General features: G+C 40.9%; 1 protein-coding gene across 3 annotated transcripts; it reads left to right on the forward strand.

The window, feature by feature from the left end:
* Positions 1-408: 408 nt before the first annotated feature.
* PLEKHF2 (pleckstrin homology and FYVE domain containing 2) lies at positions 409-22299 on the forward strand. Of its 3 annotated transcripts, none has more exons than XM_040972609.1 (2): positions 409-660; positions 20864-22299. In XM_040972609.1, exon 2 carries the CDS (start codon positions 20878-20880, stop codon positions 21625-21627), a length of 750 nt encoding a protein of 249 aa, XP_040828543.1. In that variant the 5' UTR covers positions 409-660; positions 20864-20877; the 3' UTR covers positions 21628-22299. The 3 variants fall into 3 exon arrangements, with proteins under 3 accessions (XP_040828543.1, XP_040828545.1, XP_040828544.1); XM_040972611.1 differs by lacking the exon at positions 409-660 and adding an exon at positions 730-1025; XM_040972610.1 differs by lacking the exon at positions 409-660 and adding an exon at positions 1044-1566.
* Positions 22300-22958: the final 659 nt, after the last annotated feature.

Consider the following 22958-nt stretch of genomic DNA (forward strand, 5'->3'; position numbering starts at 1 on the left):
GCGCAAACACAGGTGGGCTCTGACGCCGCGCAGCACCTGCAGCTCCAAAGCCTTTTTTCCCCCTGTTCTCCAATTTCCCGGGGAGGCTTGTTGCGGAGGTGGAGGCAGCAGTCTTGTATCCTAAGTTTTCCTTAAGAACATCGCAGAGCCAGGAGAGTCAGGTACCACACCACCGGCGACCCACCGCGGCTCCCAGGTGTCAGCCGCCCGCCGCAGCGCGGGAACAAACGCCCCTTCCTCCCGACGCCAGGCTGACGCCCCGGGTGGGTGTGGCCTCCGCCCGAGGCCCCGCCCCCGGAGCGCGTCGCTCGGGCCGGGCGGGGCGGGGCGAGGGAACTGGCGAGAAAGGGCGGCGAGCGGGGTGGGTGTGCTCGTGCCTGCGCGCTCGCGCCTGGCGTGAACACGGGGACGCGCCCTGCGCGCGCAGGGGAGAGGCCAAGCCCGGCAGCCGTTGTGGGGTTCGCCTGGAGGGGCGGGGGCGTCACCTGCGAGCGGCTGTGCCGCCCGCCCGCCGCGTCTGGATCGCGCCGGCTGAGCGGGACCGCTGGCCGTCCACACATCCCGGGAGGTCGGGACGCGGGGACGGACAGAGTCCGCGGGCCGCCGTCCGGGACGAGGACCGGCCGGTTCCTTTTGCCGCCGCTGCCTGCGCCCTGCCGGGTAAGGGGTTGATGGCCCCGCCGGCTGCTTGGCCGGCTGGGAGTTGGGGTTGGGGGCTGGGGGAGGAACGAAACTTTCCGAGCGCTTCCTCCCGCGGTCCCGGGGCCGTCCGCGGCGCGGGGAGGTGTCGTCGTCGCGGGCGGCGGCCGACGCCATGTTGGGGTCTGTGAGAAAACGGGGCGCTCTCGGGCGGCTCCCCCCGCGCTGGGGCCGGCCTCCGGGCAGGTCGCGGTCGCCGTCCCCGCGGGGCCAGCCGGGTCCGGAGCGAGCCGCGCCCCCGGGCAGGACGCCGCCGCCGCCGCCGGGGCTTGGGGGTCCGGCCCGTGCGGATCGGACGCCCGTGGACGCGGGAAGGGGCGCCCCAGGTCGGGCGAGAAGTTGGCGGGGCCCGAGGACCGGGATCCCATGACCAGGGCGGTGCGGTCTCAAGGACCCCCAACGCCTCTCTGTCGGAAAAGTTTGCAGGATCTGGACCTCAGGGCGCCCTTGGAACTGGAAAAGCGTTATTTTTGTGTTTCTAGGGGGCGGGAAGGGTTTGCCCTTGAAGGAAGCGGTGACTTGGTTACTTTATTTCGAGTCTTTTAAAGTTTTGTAGTTTTTTTTTTTAAGCTTTTTTTCCCCCTTTTTAAAAATGTTGCTAAAGGCGAAAGCTTGCGCAGCCGTGTGTACTCTAAGTGCCCGAGGGGTTGCGCCGGGGGCAGGAGCAGAGTTCAGGTCTAGGCTACCTGAGCCCTCTGTAATTCTTTGTTGCGTTCTAGTTCGTGGCTGAAGAGTCTTTTAAAGAAAGGCTTAGACGCAGTGTTGGCCGAGTTCAAGGCATGTGTTCTCTTAAAAATACAGGGATCTTGACATTTCCAAGTTGTTTTCTTGCCCGTGGATCCTTAAAGGATGCCTGGCTTCCGTGTGGTGAGCGTTTGCATTCGTTGGTTTTTTGGTACTGTGGTAGCTCGTGGGGTCCTTAGGTTAATTCTGTATTAACAAAGGCTTCTATTTTTAATCTCCTCGGGTCCTGACAGCACGGGAGGTGAATTGTATTAAATTACTTATTTGGACAGCACATGTAATCGCTTCAAACATCAGACGCGCGCACGCGCGCGCGCACACACACACACACACACACTCATCAGAAGAAAAGATTCTGCTTCAGATGTCCCAGTAAATGAATATAAATTATTTTTAATAGAATAGCTTTGCTGGAAAATTCTGCTAATGAAAGGGCTCTTAATTAAACATGTTTTGGAGAGTTTCTTTTCTTTGTTTTTAACTCTTTTTTGGGTAAAAATCCTAGTTTTTCTGAGATTCGATCATTAATCTTAGTTCTCCAGAATCCTTTTTGTTTTGTTTCATTCTCAAGTAAAATGCCGTCCGTATTTGTTTTTGCTGATGAAGGGTGAGTTAGGAGAGGTGGCCTCACACACCCAGTTGCCAAGAAGGGTGTGTTATTAACAGAGGTTTTATGACTCTGAAGCCGTCTGATTTTTTCTACAGTGTGACTTTGTAAGGTACATGACGCATTCCTGTGGCGCAGGCTCTGTCCACCTTGTTTATTCTGATTACTGTTCTTTCTGACTGGAACTTAGTACTTGAGTGTAAGGATTTGCTAGGGAGCTGATTTACAAAGGGTTGTTACAGCAGACTTTTCTTCTGAAAAGTAACTCACCTGAGCCTGTGTGCTGAGAAGACCTTTCTGCCCTGAATTCCAGTCCGTGTCCTTTGTCTAAGCAGAACCCAGTTCCCTTCCCCCTGGGTGTCCTGGCTGTTTGTCCTGGAGCCTCCTTGACAGCAGGCTTCTCATCAGGTCTGAACTGAGAACGTAGCAGATGCTGAGAAAGGCTTTGGATGGGCTGCACATATGTGTGCTCCTTGTAAATAAGCTTCATGAAGTTCTTATTAAATTGTTAATTTCCACAGGCCTTGTGATTAAATCTGCTCTGACTACCATAAGCTCCATTACTCACAGATTGGCTGATGGTACCTTTTCTATTAGAATTTACCTTGTTGACGAGTCTTGTCCTGGAGGTACAGAATTTGAATATTTATGAAATTTCCAGTAGATAATGGATTGATGTAGAATTGCTGATGTATGGAAAGAAGTTGTGGAATCACCAAAAGGATCTTAATTGTTATGTTTAAATATAATTGAAATTACTTACTCTTAATGTAAATTTTTTTAAAGATTTATTTATTTTTATTACCAAGTCAGATATACAGAGAGGAAGAGAGACAGAGGGCAAGATCTTCTGTCCAATGATTCACTCCCCAAGTGAGCGCAACGGCTGGTGCTGTGCCTGTCCGAAGCCAGGAGCCTGGAACCTCCTTCCAGGTCTCCCATGCGGGTGCAGGGTCCCTAGGCTTTGGGCAGTCTTCCATTTATTTCCCAGTTCACAAGCAGGGAGCTGGATGGGAAGTGGAGCTGCTGAGATTAGACCAGCACCAATATGGGATCCAGGCGCCTTCAAGGCAAGGACTTTAGCTGCTAGGCCATGGTGCCGGGCCCTGAATTTTTTTTTTTTTTTTAAGATTTATTTGAAACACAGAGTTAGCAGGGAGAGGAGTAACAGATGTCTCTGACATCTCACAAGGGTGCCAGTTCCCGTTCTGGCTGTTCTGCTTTGGATCCAGCTCCCTGCTAATGCTCCTGGAAAAGCAAAGGAGGATGGCTGAAGGCTTTGGGCACCTACAGCCTTTTGGCATTTCTGGCTCCTGCTTTCAGCCTGGCCACCTGGCCAAGCCCCGGCCGTTACGGCCATTTGAGAATGAGCTAGCGAATGGAGAACACTCTCTCCCCTACTCTATAAATCTGCCTTTCAATTAATAAAATAAATCTTAAAAACAAAATCTTCCAGTCTCTGCAGTGGACAAGATTGCCCATGTTGAAGGCAGAAGACTGGAACTCCCTGGGGGTCTCCTGTGTAGGGGCAGGGACCCTAGGACTTGAGCCATCTTCGTAGGTGCAGGAAGCTGGTTTGGAAGCAAAGCAGCTGAAACTTAATGGTATTTCCATATGGGAGACTGGTGTCACCTGTGTCAGCTTGACCTGGTGTGCCACATGCTGGCTCTGGCAATACTATTAAGACCTGATGATTTTGAAGGTCGTACTCTCGTATTTTAGCCCTTTGATCGAGCCATCTGATTATTACTCCACTGATTATTGTTTTGGCAGAATTGTGTTGGAGTTTTGTTTTAAAATGTGTGCTTAGTGGAAAGCAAATGCAAATTGCCCTTCTGTTAGTAGGTTTATGTTTGAGAACCAGTTTTGGACAGGAGCTGCCTGTTTAACAGTGCTGGCTTAGCTGTAAAAGCGAAGCAAATGAATGGGAGGCATACTTTTATGGTTATTAATTTCAGTTGCAAAATTTCTGAGGCTAAGGTGTTTAGAAATTCTGTAATGACTATAGAATTTGAAATTAATTTCCTGCTGCCATCCCTGGTCAATAATCTGCAGGACAAAAACAAGTGCTTCATTTGGGGAGGTCCTTGGGAGAGAAGGCATTCAGATAGTTTCTGTGAGTATAGTAGAAAACAAGCAGATTGGGTGTAGGGTGGACTGGAATAAAACTATCTGAAATTGATTCTGATAGTTGCTAACTTGTGACTGTTGAACAGTTCACTGCACTTGGGGCTGGTGCTGTAATGCTACAGGCCAATACTCTGCTTTTGGGCACCAACATACCATATAGGTACCGGTTCATGTTCTGGATATTCTACTTCCAATCCTGCTCTCTGCTTATAGCCTGAGAGCAGCGGAGGATGGCCCAAGACCTTGGGACCCTGCACCCACATGGGAGACCCAGAAGAAGCTCCTGGCTTTGGGTAGCTCAGCTCCAGCTATTGCAGCCATTTGGGGAGTCAATCAGTGGATAAAAAAACTTTCTGTCTCTCCTTCTCCTTGTAAATCTAATAAAAATAAATCATAAAAAGAACCAAACCCAAAAAACAAGTTACTTCTCATAGCTTTCTGTGTGAAACAGATACAGAAATGTTTGCCTTACAGTGTTGTAAAGATTCACTAAGAGGTTTATGCAAGTGTCTGGCATGTGATGGTGTTATTTTAACATCGATTGTGGCATTGAATTATATGGAATTCTGGAGTTTAAATTTTTTTGAATAATTGTTTTATTTTTTTATAATGGTTACATGCTTGGTTAGGGTGGGAGGGAAAATTTGGTGAACTTATTTCCAAATTTGCTATTTCTTCTTGTTTCTGGTAGAGAGATAAAGGTGGAAGCAACACATGACTTTCTAAACATCCCAGTACCCAAGGGTGAGGAACTGCCACCTCCTGTCACCCCAAAATCTCAGTGTGTACATATTCCAAGGGTTCGGTCCAAGTGGTTTGTCAAATGCTGTTGATTTTACCAATCCAAGGATAATGCAGCCCTCTCAGTGTCCATTGGCTGACATAATTGATCTCAAGTCTCCATTCACCGAGTTGTTTTTTTTTTTTAATATTTATTTATTTTTATTACAAAGTCAGATATACAGAGAGGAGGAGAGACAGAGGGGAAGATCTTCCGTCCAATGATTCACTCCCCAAGTGGGTGCAACACCCGGTATTGCGCCGATCTGGAGCCCCGGAGCCAGGAGCCAGGAGCCAGGATCTTCCTCCAGGTCTCCCACATGGAAGGAACTTAAAGCATTGGGCCGTCCTCGACTGCTTTCCCAGGCCACAAGCAGGGAGCTGGATGGGAAGTGGAGCTGTTAGGATTAGAACCAGCGCCCATATGGGATTCCAGCACATTCAAGGCTACGCTGGGCCCTCACTGAGGTTTTTTGCTATCATCATCTGGCTGAGGCGATTGTTCAGTTTTTCTGTTCTCTTTCCTCTGAATTTAATTTTTTTTTGTAAGGAAAGTAACCTTTAGGAATACCCAGTCTAGTGTTCAACCTTTACTACTCATGAGTTCCTGAGACTGGACTATAGAACAAATAAATCATAAATAACTGGCTTTAGGACCAGGGTAGAGGCAGTTTTGCCTACTTTCATCTTGTTTTTAAAATCATGCTTGATTTGATTTTTTAATCTTTTAAGATTTTAAAATTTTTGTTTTCCTTTATTTAAAAAGCAGAGACCCACATCTTCCAGAAAATACATCTTCCAGCTGCAGGTCCACTGCCCAAATGACTGCAACACCAAGGGCTGGGCCAGTCTAAAATCAGGAGCCTAGAACTCCATCTGGATCCCTCTTAAGGGTGATGGGCCAAAATACTTGACCCAGGGTACACACCAGCAGGAAGCTGGATCCAGGACATCAACTTACATGTGATGTGTGTGTTGCTAGTGGCATTTTAACCACTGCTGCAAATACCCACCCCAACTGTCAATTTGAATGTGTAGTCACGGTTGATGCCCTTTGATTAATTCCATTTCTCATTTCCTTTTTTTAGTTTTGTAATAAAGGAAAAGTTAAAGAGTGGGTAAGTGTCTACCAAAACCGTTTTAGTCAGGCTCTGAAGCATATATATACAACTGAGGAAGGAAAAGTGCATAGAGGTTAAGTAGCAGTTAATTAATTTCTTGCCTGAAATGCCACATTTGAAAGTAGTTCATTAGTAGCAGTGACCGTCACATTTGTTCTACGTAGTGACCTACAGGTATAGCTGTGGTATTTAACCTTGTCACCGTTTAACAACTACTCTGGCTCAAGCCTTAGATCCTGTGGCCCAGTCTGTATTCTTGGTCTTTGTTTTGTTTTAAAGATGTATTTATTTTTATTGGAAAAGGTCAGATTTATATATAGAGAGAGACCTCAGAAAGATCTTTTCATCTACTGGTTCACTCCCCAAATTGTCACAATGCCCAGAGCTGAACCAATCTGATGCCAGGAGCTTCTGAGTCTCCCACGTGGGTGCATGGTCCCAAGGCTTTGGGCCATCCTATACTGCTTTCACAGGCCATAAGCAGGAAGCTGGGTGGGAAGTGGAGCAGCCAGGATGCAAACTGGTGCTCTTTGGGGATCCCGGGCACTTGCGAGATAAGCATTTAGCCACTGAGCCCTTGCAACAGTGCCCTTCTTTCTTTCCAATCTTGGTCTCACGATGAATTCTCTGGCACTACATCATCTCTCCTTGACTTCACTGGGTGTAACTGGTTAGTTCCCAACTTATAAATATCATTGGTAACTTTTTCTGCTTCTTTCTTTGCCCCATACTGCTCAAAAAGGTCACATCATGGTGAGTAACAGATTTGTTTTTCAGCGGCCTGTGAACTTGTTGCTTTCCTTTTCGATTCTTCTCTGTGCTTTGCCTTAGCTCCTTTTTGCTTGTATTTTTCACTCAGGTTGCTGTCCCCAATCTTGAAACACATAACCCTTAAATGTTACTTCCCTTTAAAGTGATTTGAGATTTTTTTTAATCTGAACTTTCTGTGTTTTTTTACATCAAGTTCATCTTTTTTCTTTCTATTTTTGTAAGTGAAATAATTTATACTTAATTTAAATAAAGATTGGGGAAAATTTAAGAAGGTTTTATATTTCTAGTTTATGTTTTTGTTCAGTACACATAGCTGTATTTTTCTTTTCAGTTACATGTTACACATTCTTTGCATTTTGTTTCTAAATTTAAAAACTGTTATGAGAGATGATGTGTTCATATAAAATAATTAGGACATATCAGAATATTGCTGTTGCACTTCGCAATAACTAGAACTGATTTTTTGGTGTGTATATTTCCAGTCTTTAAACAAAAAAGATTTGTACTCTGTTGTTGATAAGCTTTTCTTTTAAAAATACTTTACTTGAGCTTGGCTAATAGCCTAGTGGCTAAAGTCCTTGCTTTGCGTGCACCAGGATCCCAAAATGGGTGCCGGTTCGTGTCCTGGCTGTTCCACTTCCCATCCAGCTCCCTGCTTGTGGCCTGAAAAAGCAGTAGAGAGGATGGCTCAAAGCCTAGGGACCCTGTGCCTGTGTGGGAGACCCAGAGGAAACTCCTGGCTCTCGATCAGCTCAGCTCTGGCTGTTGTGACCACTTAGGGAGTGAGTTAGCAGGTGGAAGATCTTTTCTGTTTCCTTCTCTCTCTGTAAATCTGACTTTCCAATAAAAATAAACAAATCTTTTAAAAAATGTTAAGGCATTTTAATTTTTAACATGAAATATTTAAAGCTGCTTAAAAATATGTGGGCATACCATAAATTATTCAAGTTAGTTTCCTATTGTTGAACATTTAGGTTGTTTTGGCTTTGGAGTATTACAGGTAAAGCTGCCGTGAACTTCGTGTCGATAACTTTGACCTAATTGTTTTTTGAATATATTCTTGGAAACAGAATTGTTGTGTAAGCTTTGTAAAGTGCTTATATTACCACAGTGGCACTTGCAAAGGTGGCTGCAGAATTCAGAGTATGAATGTCGATTTCCCTCATATTGTACTGCTTCCTTTTCTTTTTTTGTTTTTTTTTTTTTTCTTCTACTGGTAACGATTTTACTAGTCATTTCCCCCTTCGTTGTTTGTTTTGAATCTTATTTTTATTTTGGGTCAATTTTATTTTTTTAAGAATTTGCCATGGTAACTTTTTTTGTCAGTACTTTTTAAATCCCTGTTTAACAATTTTTTAGTATTTCTTTGAAGTGCAGGGAGAGAGAGATCTCCCATCTGCTGCTTTAGTCCTCGGCTATCTGTACCAGGCAGGACTGAGTGAGGGTGAAGCTAGGGAGAAGGGATTCAAGCTTGATTTCCCTTGTGGGTGGCCAGGTGTTTGAGCCATCACCTGCTCTCCTAGCCAGGCACATTATTCGGAAGCTGGGATTGTGTCCCAGACAGGGTCATTGATGCAGTAAATGCCCGCCACCTCCACACACTGCTCATTATTGATGTTTTAAAACTTGAGTTGATGAAGTCTTTGGGTGGTATTTATTCTTGTTTGGATAGAAATTTATTGTATGCTCAGAAGAGTTTTTGAGCTGCTTGGTGTTGTTGTGTCTCATTCTCCTTTCCTTCTCTTCCTGCTTTTAAAACTGGATATTACCCTGGCCTGCTAGAGTTTACTCCTCTTCCCGCTTCTTTAGCCCCGTACTAGCCAGCATCTCGAGGTGGTTGACAACAAAATCTCTGACCTGAAACTCGTGGCTCACCCTGGCTTCTCTGCTTATCTGACTGATGTTTGTGCAGTGATATTCTGAAGGACTTCAAGATAATTATGTTCCAGATGAATTTCTTCTTCCTTGAAACAAAGCTAGCACCTACCCTGTGGTTTAAATCACCTTGCTTTCACTTGTCATCCACATAGCCATGAGGTGATAAATCATGGAATGCTGTTGCTCAGTAATCTGTCTTAACAGGTGTCTTCCCCTTTTTCATTTCTGCTGTCAATTATGGTGGCTCGGGGCTTTGTTAGGTTTCATTTGGAAACTGCTCTAATGATTTTCTGACTGGTTTCTGCGTCTTCAAACTTGCTGCTTCGTACTCTCTCCAGGCCCTTCAGTACACCATTTAAAGGTGTGTAGTGATTAATCTTCTCCTCTAAAAACTTTATCTTCCAATTGCTTAAATAATAAAACCTAAATTCATTGATTGAATGCTCCCTCTCTTTTGTAGTTTGTCAGTTCTCTTACCAGACTTAAGTGTACTGTCCTCCTGGCCCTGTGCTCTCCAGCTTCTAGCTAGTGCTTAGTGCTTCCTATGGAGTGGATTTATTCTCTAATCCACTCCTACATCCCCCCTCCTCCCATTCCCAGAGTTTGACCTACTGCTTTTGCGTTAGGCCTCAGCTTGAATTTCATATCCGTTAAGATTTGGTTCTGGGCCCAGCATGGTAGCCTAGCGTCTAAAGTCTTCGCCTTGCAAATGCCTGCATCCTATATGGATCCCGGAAGCCCTGCTTTCCATCCAGCTCCCTGCTTGTGGCCTGGGAAAGCAGTTGAGGACAGCCCAAAGCCTAGGGACCCTGCACGCGCGTGGGAGACCTGGAGGAAGTTCCTGGCTCCTGGCTTTGGACAGGCGCAGCACCGGCTGTTGTGGCCAGTTGGGAAATGGCTCATTGGACAGAAAATCTTCCTCTCTGTCTCTCCTCCTCTCTGTATATCTGACTTGATAATAAAAATAAAATAATCTTAAAAAAAAAAGACTTGGTTCTGGATGTTCTAAGTGAGCTTAACTCTAACTGGGACCTTCATTACTCTTGTTTTTATTTAATAATTTTGTTTTGTTTCTCCTCTGCTGTTTTTAAGTTTCAAGTATATATTTGAATTCATTTTGTTCTCCAGTTCATACCATATTACAGGAGTACCAAACCCTCTTCTTTAGTTACTCTTTTTCCTATAGGCAGTACTCCTGAATTATATACACCTGTCTGTATTCACATAAGCATGTCTTTCTGCTCCTTGAAGATTTTTTTTAGTTTTGATTGTCTTCCATCATTTTATGTTGCTGTGCATTGGGAAAGTTGTCAGTAAATATTGGACTAATTGAAATTAATGACAAATAAATGACTTTTTTGCTTGCATATTATGTAGATTGCAAGCAGTGTATAATTTTGATCTTATTCCACCATATCCAGTGAGTCTTTGCAGTTCTGAATCTGATGTGTTTTATTTTTACTGTAGCTCCAGGTGCTTGATGAATTGACTCCTGTGTTTTTGAAGGTTTATTTATTTATTTATTTGAAAGAGTTAGAGTAAGAGGGAGAGACGGCTCTTCCATCTTGCCTGTTCATTCCCTCAGATGGCCGCAATGACCAGGGCTGGGCTAGGCTGAAGCCAGGAGCCAGGAGGCAGGCGCCTCATCTGGTCTCCCACATGGGTACGGAAGTCCAAGCACTTGGGCCGTCTTCCACTGCTTTCCCAGGCTGTTAGCAGGTATTTGGATCAGAACTGGAACAGCTGGGATATAAAACCAGCACCTATCTGGGATTTTGGCGTTGTAGGCGTTTTAGCCTGGAACACTAAAACAAAGTCTTTTTACCCCTCTGCTTTTGTAATTATTTCTCATCTTTCTCCTTGGTTTGTTCAATCTCTTTCTCTTCTCAGTTTATCTTTTATTATTTCCACAGTTGTAAAAATGTCAGGGGTAACTCGTAGAAATGAGCATATCTGTTCTTTTCGCCCCTTTTCCCAGCACAGGCTCTGCTAAAGCTCTCCCGTGTGACTTTTTGTTTTACATGTTCTTAGTTCTGGAACTTTGCACCTTCACTTACCACTTTGATAGTTCATTTTAAAGTTCCACGTAGCTGTATACAACCTGCTTCAAGTGTTCAGATGCAGTGTTCTCTATGCCTTGTTCTTTCTCTTTGCTTTTTCTTTTTTGCTTCTTTATTACTTTGTTGATGTTTTTATTATAGTACTTAATCTCACTGTCCTTTGTATTAAACCTCATGATAAATATCTGAAGTTTCTGGGTTGTGTTTCATTTTTGTTTTTACCAAGCATAAAGGCTTGAATGCAGTGAACAGATTACAACTGTTTTGAGTGATAGTAAAGAAAATTTGTTAGGGACATCACAGGATAATCAGTTTCACAGAAGTATTTCAGTTGAGCTTCATTTTTCAATTGTAATTTCTACAGGGTAGCACTGCGCAGCTGCCCTGTAGAAATGCTTTCTGAAACTGGGCAGTTTTTAATTTCAGTTTTGTTGGTGGTGAAAATATGCACACATCATCATTTTTTATTTGTTAACTAAACAGCTGTGCTTTTTTGGAAAGAGAACAAATCATTTATATTTATTATCATGAGATTGTGATTTTAAAAACAGGACCTGCCAGTTCATATAACTAGACACTGTTTCTAACTGGAATACAGCATTCCTTGTAAATTTAATGTTGTAGATCTAATAAAGATGATGTTGTATAGGTTGCGGTTTCTGTTTTCTGTGAAATTAATAAGTAGAGACATGGCCTTTTTGGTGGTTTCCATCAATCTCCATATGGAAAAGCACTGCCACTAACTGCTGATAATATTCAGCTCGGTCATGTTGATGACATATTCATGTAAGTATTTTTGTAGGTGCTGTTGGGAACACAGAGTTGTTGGAAATAGTAGTGATTATTAAAGTATGGAACTTTTGAAAATAAGTACTGTCTTGTCCTTTGCAGATAGTAAGCACTGGGTATTTTTTCATTTGACATAGGTGCTCTAAGAGTTGGAGCCATTTGCTTTAAAACCATGCATGTACCCGAGGAAGTAGCTTGTTCCTGGTTTCTTTTTTTTTTTTTAATCTTTTCTTTCTCCAATGTTGCTGTTGATCTCTCTGATTCTTTTTTGCGTTTCCTGTAAGATTATTCATTTCAGCAATTGAACAGAATTTGAAATCTTGATTCATGCTGAGACATAATGATGATTAAATAATTTGTAAGAAAAAGTGCAGCTCTTGATCATTTTGCTATCAAATGTGATCTTTGCTATCAAATGTGATCATTTTACTTCAAAAAATAGGCCCTCTGCAGATTATTTCATGCAAGAATTTTTAAGAGAAATTAGGGAGTTTATGTGACATGGGTCAGGATTAGAATCCAGGTATTTTGGTTCACAGTTCCTTCGGTTTCCACCACAATGCACAGTTGATACTGATGCACATTGTTAGCAGATATCATCAGGATGTGTAAGAAATAAGTTTGAGTTTTCATTTTAAACTCACCTGTGAGGATGAGATAAGAAGGATTCGTTTTCAGTGTGAAGAGTAAGGTGCTCTCCTCAGTTGTGAATAGGACGCTGCGTCTTAAAGAGTTTTTGTCTCTTCTAGTATTGCGTTTTTAACAGGTGGCAGGTATCCCATTGAAGAACATATTGCTTTAAAAAGATGTTGCCAAAAGACATGGATGGAGTTTAGATGGTTTACATGCAGTTCTTGTCTGCACTTGTGAAGGATATAACTTGAAACCTTTAATTGTCAAGTTGGTTTATAAAAGGTGGTCTTTTAAAGATATACTACTTCTGTAGTTCTTGCATGTTTAATATAGCTTAAGGGGACAAAAGAAGTTAAAGACAATCAACAGGAAAACTTGGAACTGATGAAGTTCTTGAAGTGGTAAAACCGAGAATGTAGGTTTTTTTACATCACTAATATGAACCAATTCTAAAATATAATGTAAATGAGATTAGATTCAAAGTGACAACAAAAAAGTATGTAGTATTTATGAATTTACTTAAGAAATAGAACTATCAAAAGAAACCTAAAGGATTAGTAGGCCATAAAAAATTTTGAAATCTTGGGAAGATTAAAAAACTGTCAATATGCTAATTTATTCTAAATTAATTTATGATGTAATATTTTTAAAGATTTGTTTTTATTGGAAAGTCAGTTTTACAGAGAGGAGGAGAGTCTGAGAGAAAGATGCCCTATTTTCTGGTTTACTTCCCACGTGGCTGCAACGGCCGGAGCTTAGCTGATCCAAAGCCAGGAGTCTCTTCTTGGTCTCTCACATGTGTTCAGGGTCCTAAGGCTTTGGACCATCATCCACTGATTTCCTAGGCCACAAGCAGGGAGCTGGATGGGAAGTGGAGCTGCCGGGATTAGAACCGGAATCACTATGGGATCCTGGTGCATGCAAGACGCTAGACATTAGACTGCCATGCTGGGGCCATGATATGATACAATTCAATGATCATTTCAGTGAGATGTATTCTGTTTATTCTTTTGTTTAATATTATTGAGAAATGATTTTAAACCTTAGCTACATTGGAATCCCCTAGAGAGCTTTAAAAATATTCTGGTGTTGATGCCCCACCCTGATTATTCCAGATCAGTACATTTAGTATTTGGGGGAGAGATTGGGCTTTCATTTGTCAGAGGTCATTGGTCTCAAGTTTAATTTATGAGATTCATTTTTGAGTAGTTCTGATTATTGTAGTGATTGATATTTTTTATAACTTATTATTTCATAAGAAGTTTTCCAAAGCACAGAAAGATTTACTTATTGCCGTTACTGTGTAGTTTCATAGGACATGTATAATCTTACATACATTATGGGATCTTTGTGATCTAGCTTTTCTTTCTTTTTTTTTTTAACCTGAAAGAAAATAAAAGATTTATTCCATAGTTCCAGTAGAAGTGAATTGAAATGCAATGTACATGTTAGGAACTTAGCTCCTCACGGGTGGCATCTGCATTAAAAATTCTGGCTACTTAAGAATATGCATTCTAAGACCATCTGCATCAGCTAAACATTGTCAAGACAAATAGATGAATTTCATTTCAATATACAGTAGTTTATTTTTTTTAAGTTTTTTTTTAACTTTTCTGTGCCTCGTTTTTTTTTTTTTTTAAAGATTTATTTATTTTTATTGGAAAGTCAGATATACATAGAGGAGGAGAGGCAGGAAGAGCTTCCGTCCAATGATTCACTCCCCAAGTGATCGCAACAGCCAGTGCAATCTGGAGCCAGGAGCCAGGAATTTCTTCCAGGTCTCCCACGTGGGTGCAGGATCCCAAGGCTTTGGGCGGTCTTCCACTGGTTTCCCAGGCCACAAGCAGGGAGCTGGATGGGAAGTGATGCTGCCGGGATTGGACCCAGCGCCCAAATGGGATCCTGGAATGTTCAGGTAGAGAACTTTAGCTGCTAGGCCACGCTGCCGGGCCCTACAGTAGAGTTTAAACAAAAATTCATACATAAACCTCCTATTGTATGGCTGGTGCCTCCTCCGAACACCTTAATAGTGACAGAGGTAGTACTAATGTCTTTCCCCAGTATAAAGATTTCAGTTGCCACACATAGTTGAACATAGGAGTTCAAAAAAACTTTTTTCTGCCATCCATTAAAGATGTTCCTGAGACAGAGCCAGTTAATAAAACACAGCAAAGCACTGTAGTTTAGCTTCTTGTACTTTCTATCACTAAACTATTAGACTGGGATGTGGAGTACAGGTCATATAATATGAAAGGTTGATTTTAACACAACTTTCTAAATCAGTAAAAGGATTATGTCTTGTGAAAATTTCCCTTGGATAGTATACCTTCTATAAACTACAGGTATCACAATTATATTTACAGTTCAATGATTTGACTTAATATTTGCTTAGATCTTGCAAAAGCAATGAATACTGAACCTGCACCTAGTTCTTAGTGTGCAAGTTGGATATATAAGGCTCATTTTCCCAATCAAAGTAGCAATTGTCCTTTCAAATTATGGATTGCATTCATAGTTCCTGCCACCATCTTAGCCCTCATTGGAATCTCAATGTAGGAGCAGCATTGTGCTTAATTATGGAGTTCCCCGACACCAGCATTCAGCTTATTCCAAAAAGCTCCCATCTTCACTAGCATTTCAGCAGACTACATTGCCTCTGGCTTGTACCTCTGTTTCTGCCTGTGCATTTTCACAGCAGCCCAACACAGGTTAGTTAAAATATTGACACAACTGTTTTTCAAAACAATTTATTGCATCATCATACTGGGTACATTGTGTTTGACAAAAACAACAACAAAAGAAATTACGTCTAACTGCAGGAAAAAAAACTGGTCTGTTATTGGAAAAAAAAATCTTGAGCCCTTTAAAAATTACAAATTCTTGGGCTTGCCTGATCTAGCTTTTCTAATGTCTTTAAGCTGTTACATGACTCATGATTTTTTTCCCAATTATGTGAATGCCATAATTGAGGACAGTGGGAAAGCAATGATGGTGCCTGGAAGGATGATACATTGGAGTGATATTTTATCACTCTTGGACCACCTGCATGTTTACTTACTGCCTTAATCAAAATTTAGTGTCATCTTTAAGAAGATATGAAAGCGCTTTGGAAAAAAAAATTATTCTTTTTGTTTATTTGAAGCTTTTATATAACATGTTTGATAATTTAGGATTTTTATGTCCCTGTCTTTACTGGCAAGGAGAGAAAATTGGAGGTGGAAGACGTTTCAGAGCTATTAGGCAATTTAGAAGGCGAACACAAAGAAATAGTAGTATGTAAATCATGATGAATGAGATCTCAATAAGGCTTCTGTTGAAGACTTGTTAGATTTAGGTTTTTCCAGGCTTAAGACTTAATGAGTGAACAAAATTAAGGTGGAAAATGGAAATAAGTACTGATTCATGCCTCAAAGCTTATGGGTTAGTTGCAGTAAAAGCATGTTGTCTGTTTTGGATTTTTGTGTATGCTTTCAATGTGAACAAACTGCTGAAATAAAAATTTTACTGTGTTTAAACTTTTTTTTAAAGAAAGAGTTATTTTTATTGGAAAGACCGATCAGATTTACGGAGAGATAGAAAGCTCTTCCATCTGCCAGCTCACTCCCCAAATGGCTGCAACAGCCAGAGCTGAACTGATCCAGAGCCAGGAGGTTCTTCTGCGTTTCCCACATGGGTGCAGGGTCCCAAGGTCTTGGGCCATCCTCCACTGCTTTCCCAGGTTAGGAGCAGGGAGCATCCATACAGGATCCTGGTGCTTGCAAGGTGGGACGAGTGGGGGTTGATTTAGACATTGAGCCTTTGTGCAGGGGTCTGGTGAACATTTAAAAGAATTTTTTTTGAAATTTTCATTTGAAAGGCAGCATTGCAAAGAGAAGAGAGAGAACTAGAGAGCTCTTACATTTTCTGGTTAACTCCTGGTTATAGCTGTGGTTGCCATCTGGGGCGTGAACCAATAGAAGATTCTCTTTTCACTCTTTTTCTCTGCCATTCTTTCAAATAAAATAAATAAATCTTAAAAATAAATGCATTTATTTTATGTGTGAGATCCTATTGCATTGACCTCTGAAAACATGGACTTAAAAATACAAATAATTAACAAGAATATCAGAAAGTAATTGACCTTACTGATAGCTGTGAAAATCAGGGTTCAATTAAAATACTATTCTTTGCTAACTTTGGGCCTTTCCCGTGGTATGCATTCCTTGTGTAGCCAATTCCTCATTGTCGTAAGAGCCACTCTGTAATGCTTACTCCTGGAGGCCTTTTTGAAGTACTAAATCAAAACGAGTTTCCCCCTATCTGTGGTCAGGATGCTTATTTCCTTCTTGGCACCTCACTTTTACAAATCACCTATTTTTTTTTAACTTACGTATTGGTTTTTTCTTCAATAGAATGTAAGCTTTGAATGGAAAAGAAAAATATCTAGTTTCAAAAAGTACCTAATAAATAGTGATTCAATGAATAAACAACAACAACAAAAAAAGCAAACCTATCTTGTTTGGTGAAAGTTTTAAAGAAAAATAGTATGTAGAGTACAGTGTAGGATGGATGCAGTCACTGTGCTGGTTAATAAATTGGAGTGACCTTCCAGAATGGAAATTTTGCAAACTGTAACAAGAATCCTTAAATCTGATATCTTTTGACACGGTCATCTTTCCTCTTAGAATTTGTCCTAAAGAAGTCATGACTGCCAGAGGATGGGAGTTTTCTTCCCAACTCTTCCAGTATTTCCTGAGGAGAACAAATAGTTATCAAATGGGGTCATATTTTGTAGTTGTCTTTGGTTTCTCTTTGTGCCTTTTAATGGGTAAGACATGCAGAGGACTGAGTCCTTAGTTAGGCCTAGGGAACTTGCATTCTTTTTTTTTTTTTTTAAGATTTATTTTTATTGCAAAGTCAGATATACAGAAAGGAAGAGAGACAGAGGGAAAGATCTTCTGTCCGATGATTCACTCTCCAAGTGACCACAACGGCCAGAGCTGTGCCAATCCGAAGCCAGGAGGCAGCAGCTTCTTCCAGGTCTTCCACGTGGGTGCAGGGTCCCAAGGCTTTGGGCCGTCTTCGACTGCTCTCCCAGGCCACAAGCGGGGAGCTGGATGGGAAGTGGAGCTGCTGGGATTAGAACCAGTGCCCATATGGGATCCTGGTGTATTCAAGGCAAGGACTTTAACCACTACACTATCATGCCGGGCCCTTGATCTTGTATTCTAATCATCTTGCAAGTCTTTCAGTGCTCTTACTGCTGGGACAGTCTGTGTGTTGGTTGTCTATTTGAATTTAGGCATCCCGGGAAGCAGCCCTGTTTAGACCCTGAGACAAAGTAGCACCCCGATCTGATTTCCCAAAGAATATTGCTTTGGGGGATCTAGCAGTAACCTAGTGAAAAGTACTCTAGTTTGGGCACCCTTCCGCATTCCTGCCTGTCCTTTTGTTCATTCCTGCCTGTCCTTTTGTCGCTGTTAGCTCTTGCACCTTACTTCTCTTTCTTGTTTGCATGAAGGACAAACTTTGTATATACCTAGGTTTTCTAGTTTGAAGTGTTTTTGTAACAAGTGCAGATCTTTGAGAACCAGCAAGGATATAGGGAAGGTATTGCTTTAGGGTCTCAGTTGCTGCGTGTCCAGTTTTTCATGTATGTCACAACACCCTAATGAAATCAAATGTGCCCAGCATTGTCATATAGTGGATAAAGTTGCTGCCTGTGACAACAGTGCCCATTTTTCTCTGCTCCTCCATTTCCAGTCAATCTGGATCCCTGTTAATGGCTTCAGAACAGCAGCAGAGGGTAGCCAAAATGCTTGGGCCCCTGCCATCCATGTGGGATACCCAGGAAATGCTCTAGTTAATATTTCCTTATTTTTCTTTACTGCTTATGGCTTGCAGTGAAGATAGAGATTAGTAATAGCTTTCTTAGAGTTCTTGTAGTGTTGGTAGAATTTTAAGGAACAATTACTGTATTATAATGTTACCAACACGTAGAAGAAATCAGATTCCAGTACTTTTCTGCTGTAGCAGCCTTGACCAAGTTGTTTAACCCCCTATGTCTGCTTATTCTTCTATAAAATGGAGCTAATATTGTGTGTATCATACGGCTGCTCTGAGTAGGAAATGCAGTAATGAATGTGAAGTACTCAACACATTGCTTGGCTTCCTGTGAATAGAGTTCATTTCAGGCTAAGTTTTGCCCCTTGAATTTTTGTGTATTGAATCTTTCTTTATGCCCCGGTTTGTCCTTCAGCTTGCATTTCGGTGAATACTGTCAGATAGTGCTTTGGGAAAATAATAAACTGTTCTAGTTATTTCATGGGAATTTGAGATCATTAAAATCAGCAGATAGTAAGTATATTAAACTATGGTGGTAGTAATTCCAGTTGTGGCAGTAATGTGCAACTTGTTTGCATTATGTGGGCTCAGATCAGTAACCATATGTCCAAGTTGGTAGATTAGTAGTCGTTTCAGAAACAAAGAGGGGTAGGCATTTGGTAAATGGCTTAAACGGTTTTTTGCTTTTGGTTTTGTTTGTTAAGAAAGAACTGGATTCTTCAGTTCTTTGAAAGTGCCATCGTATTCCGCCCAGGGTATTCTCTCCTGTCCCCACCACCTGTGTCTGCCGATACTGCTTTTTCCTTATCAGCTGGAATGACAGCACTTTAAAAAGGCCTTCCCTGACTGTCTAGTCTGAGAAGTTCCCAATTCATCTTTAAAACATTACGTAAAGAAAAATCACAGCATTCATTGCTATTTGGTTCTTGATTTTTTTCTTTGCCCTGCCCCATCAGTATACGCCTTGAAGAGCAAGAATCTCAGCTGTATTGCTTATTTTCCTTAGCCTAAAGCAGTGTCCACAAAATACTGGTCACTATTTTAAAAATGAGATAAAGTGTCCATAAACGTGCTTCACAGAGAAATTACTGTTGTACACGATTATGAAATAGTGTCTGAATTTTACTTTTTATATTTGTTTACATTTTTGCACACATTGTGATTTTGCCTTTGTGGAATACGGCATTTCATTGTGTCTAAAAAATTTTGTACTGTTTCATGTCTCAAAGTGTGCTGTGGTTTACTTGGTAGCACAAAATGAGGATGTTTTAGAATATATTGTAATTTACATTTGATTAAATGTGGTATATATTTATTTTTCCCTGATTTCTGTTTATTTTTATTTAAAGCAGAGGGATATATTACATCTGCTAGATCACTTCCTAAATACCCACATGTGGTATATTTTAAAACAAAAATTGGATCCTGATGTTCAGCTCTTTTCCCACCTGAATATTTTGGGCATTTCCCCATGCTATTACAGCTAGGTCTGCCTCAGTCTAAACAGTGTCTTTCTTGTTCAACCAATTCCTCTTATTTATTTATTTTTTGAGATTTATTTATTTTCATTGGAAAGGCAGGTTTACAGAGAGAAGGCGAGAAAAGAGATCTTCTGTCTTATGCAGGTTCACTCCCCAATGTATGTAATACCCGGAACTGACCTGATCTGAAGCCAGGAGCTAGGAACGCTTCAGGTCTCCTTTGCCCATGTAGGGTCCCAAGGACTTGGCCTGTCGTCTACTGCTTTCCCAGGCCGCAAGCAGATCACTAGATGGGAAGTGTAACAACCAGGTTAGGAATTGGTACCCACTTAGGGTTCCAGTGCATTCAAGGCAGGGATTTAGCCGCTGAGCTGTTGTGCCGAGCCCAAATAATTCCTCTTGATGGACATTTGAGAGCATTTCTTGTTTGTTTGTTTGTTTGTTTGTTTGTTTTACAAATAAGGCTGTGTTGATTATACTTGTGGGTGTTTTCATGCACTTAGTGAAATTCCTGCATTGGAGAGTATCCATTTCTTTTGCAGTGGACTAGGGTGGGAACCTGTTTCCCTCCAGTTTTGCAAGCACTGCCTGTTAAGAAGCTGTTGGGTTTTTATTAATGAGTGAAAATGTTGTTTTCAGTGACATTTCTTTAATTGTGAATTAAGCTTATTTTCATGTTTGTTAGTTGTTCCTTTTTTGTGTGGTGCTGTTGCATTGGATAGTAGACTTTTAATTGGCTGATAAATTATCCCTGAATTGAAGGAGAAACTTCCACAATTTCAAACCCTGCATTACCAAATCAGTCATTGGGAGCATCTTTGTGGAGGACAAAAGGAGTTACTAACGGGCCAAGACTAAAATAGCCCCCACTGATCCGGGTGAGAGAATTAAGATCTTAGCTCAGTGGTGATAACTGGCATTGTGGCAGTGCATTTTTCTTACTTTACTTAATAGTTGGCTCTCTGTTGTTCAGAGTCCCATTGAGATTGAGTTTCACACAGCTGGACCTGTTATTTTGCAGAGATTATTTGAAATATTAAGTTAAAATATTGCTTAAAATATTAACTTTTGTTTTTCATTGTCTTAAATCTGTAATTAATTTATACTTTTATTATTACCTGTTCTGGTGTGAAGCTATATGGAAATAAAGTGGTTTTGATAATTTAAAAAATTGAGCAGTGTTAGCCCTTTTGGTATATTTAGTGATTATCTTTGAGATAAGGAATATGAACATGTTACCTTTGCATGGTTTATTAGATTAAAATTAGGTTATATAATTAATTGATCTTTGGGAATATATACTTCTTATGAGCTAATTTGTATTTCTTTCTTTCTTTCTTTTTTAAGGCTATTAGCAGAAGATGGTGGATCGTTTGGCAAACAGTGAAGCAAATACCAGGCGGATAAGCATAGTGGAAAACTGTTTTGGAGCAGCTGGTCAACCCTTAACTATACCTGGTCGAGTCCTTATTGGAGAAGGAGTATTGACTAAGTTGTGCAGAAAAAAGCCTAAAGCAAGGCAATTTTTCCTATTTAACGATATTCTAGTATATGGCAATATTGTGATTCAGAAGAAAAAATACAACAAACAGCACATTATTCCCCTGGAAAATGTCACTATTGATTCCATCAAAGATGAGGGAGACTTAAGGAATGGGTGGCTTATTAAAACACCAACTAAGTCATTTGCAGTTTATGCTGCCACTGCCACTGAGAAATCAGAATGGATGAATCATATAAATAAGTGTGTCACTGATTTACTGTCCAAAAGTGGGAAGACACCCAATAATGAACATGCTGCTGTTTGGGTTCCTGACTCTGAGGCTACTGTATGTATGCGCTGTCAGAAAGCAAAATTCACGCCTGTTAATCGTCGCCACCACTGCCGCAAGTGTGGCTTTGTTGTCTGCGGGCCCTGCTCTGAAAAGCGATTCCTTCTTCCCAGCCAGTCCTCTAAGCCCGTGCGGATCTGTGACTTCTGCTATGACCTGCTTTCTACGGGGGACATGGCCACATGCCAGCCTGCCAGGTCGGACTCTTACAGTCAGTCATTGAAATCTCCTTTGAATGATGTATCTGATGACGACGACGACGATGACAGCAGTGACTAAGGACATGTTTCCAAATATTTAATCGGGTTTGGCTCTTTGGGGAATCAGCTTTGCGGAAAATGTAGAACTCTGAGCTCTCCCTCGATCTTGCTCTAGCCGAGTTTGCCTGAGATACTTTTAACCTGTGTGCCTCAATACGTTCTATGAAGTTCCTTCTGCCTTCCTCCCCTCCCCACACTCTTCTACAGGGATAGACTGTTGCAAAAAAGAGCACATCATGGATTTCTTACTCTTGTTTATTTCTATATTATTTTCTTGGAAAGTTGGGAAAAGATGTTTATTTTAAACAGATCATGCATTATGTTTTTATTTCTGTTATATGGAAAAATTAAAAGCACAGAATGATGAGAAGAGTATAAATGTGGTTAATAATATTATGAGCTTTTTTTTTCTAACCTTCTTACCTAGTACTTCAAACATTGATAACAAAATTACAAGATTTGGAAATACTTTGGCTTTTTCATATACCAAGTGGTGCCTTATCTCAATAGCACTGTTCCATGAATGCTAAGCCACTATTTTCTCCGTTTTAGATTTGTTTAAAACTACACTGGTGCTCCTTGAGATAATGTGTTCATGAGTTTCATCAGGAATACTTCTCATCTGACAGCTGCAAAGACACGTTTTTAGAAATATCCTCAGAGTATTTGAATAAATGTTTCCCATAAAATATTTGTGATTATACTTTCGTGTTTTATACATTCCAAGTTATAATTGTCATATATATTTTAAGGTAATGAGCTGTCATTCTTAGATATTTGGTTGGAAATTTATCAGTAATACTGAAATGGCTTACTGCATTAGCTTCTACTTTTAGGGAGGCATTTTTAGCCATGAGTTCATTTGCTTTAACATTATTTCTGGAATGAAAAAAATATGAAAACCCTGAAAATAAGTCATCTCTTTAAGAAAAGATCCCAAGATATAAAGCACAGATGTACTTGGGCTTGGAGACTTGGAAAAATAGTGTGAAGTGGGTAAGGCAGACCACTTTCCAGCTTGCCTAGACTTGATATCTGGAAGTATTATCTATTTCAGTGTGAAACTCTTGAATTTACAAATGTAGTATTATATTTGATAAAGTTTTGTAAAATTTCAAGCAATATTTCTATTTTTGTAAAAGTTGTATGTTAAATCTGTTTCTGAAATCATTTTGTCATCTATGGAAATAGAGTATCAATCAAAATTTCGAAATTGGGAACTTTTGTCAGTTTAGATTGTTTTTAATGGTAATTTTTTTTAAAGATTTATTTTATTTTAATTACAAAGTCAGATATACAGAGAGGAGGAGAGAGAGAGAGGAAGTGGAGCTGCCGGGATTAGAACCGGCG

Source organism: Ochotona curzoniae, unplaced genomic scaffold (assembly GCF_017591425.1).
Source record: "Ochotona curzoniae isolate NIBS_2020 unplaced genomic scaffold, NIBS_Ocur_1.0 contig_2318, whole genome shotgun sequence".
Lineage (NCBI taxonomy): Eukaryota > Metazoa > Chordata > Mammalia > Lagomorpha > Ochotonidae > Ochotona > Ochotona curzoniae.

Bases quoted from the DNA above. Each gene is read 5' to 3' on its own strand.
- PLEKHF2 (XM_040972609.1), top strand. From the start codon at position 20,878: ATGGTGGATCGTTTGGCAAACAGTGAAGCAAATACCAGGCGGATAAGC.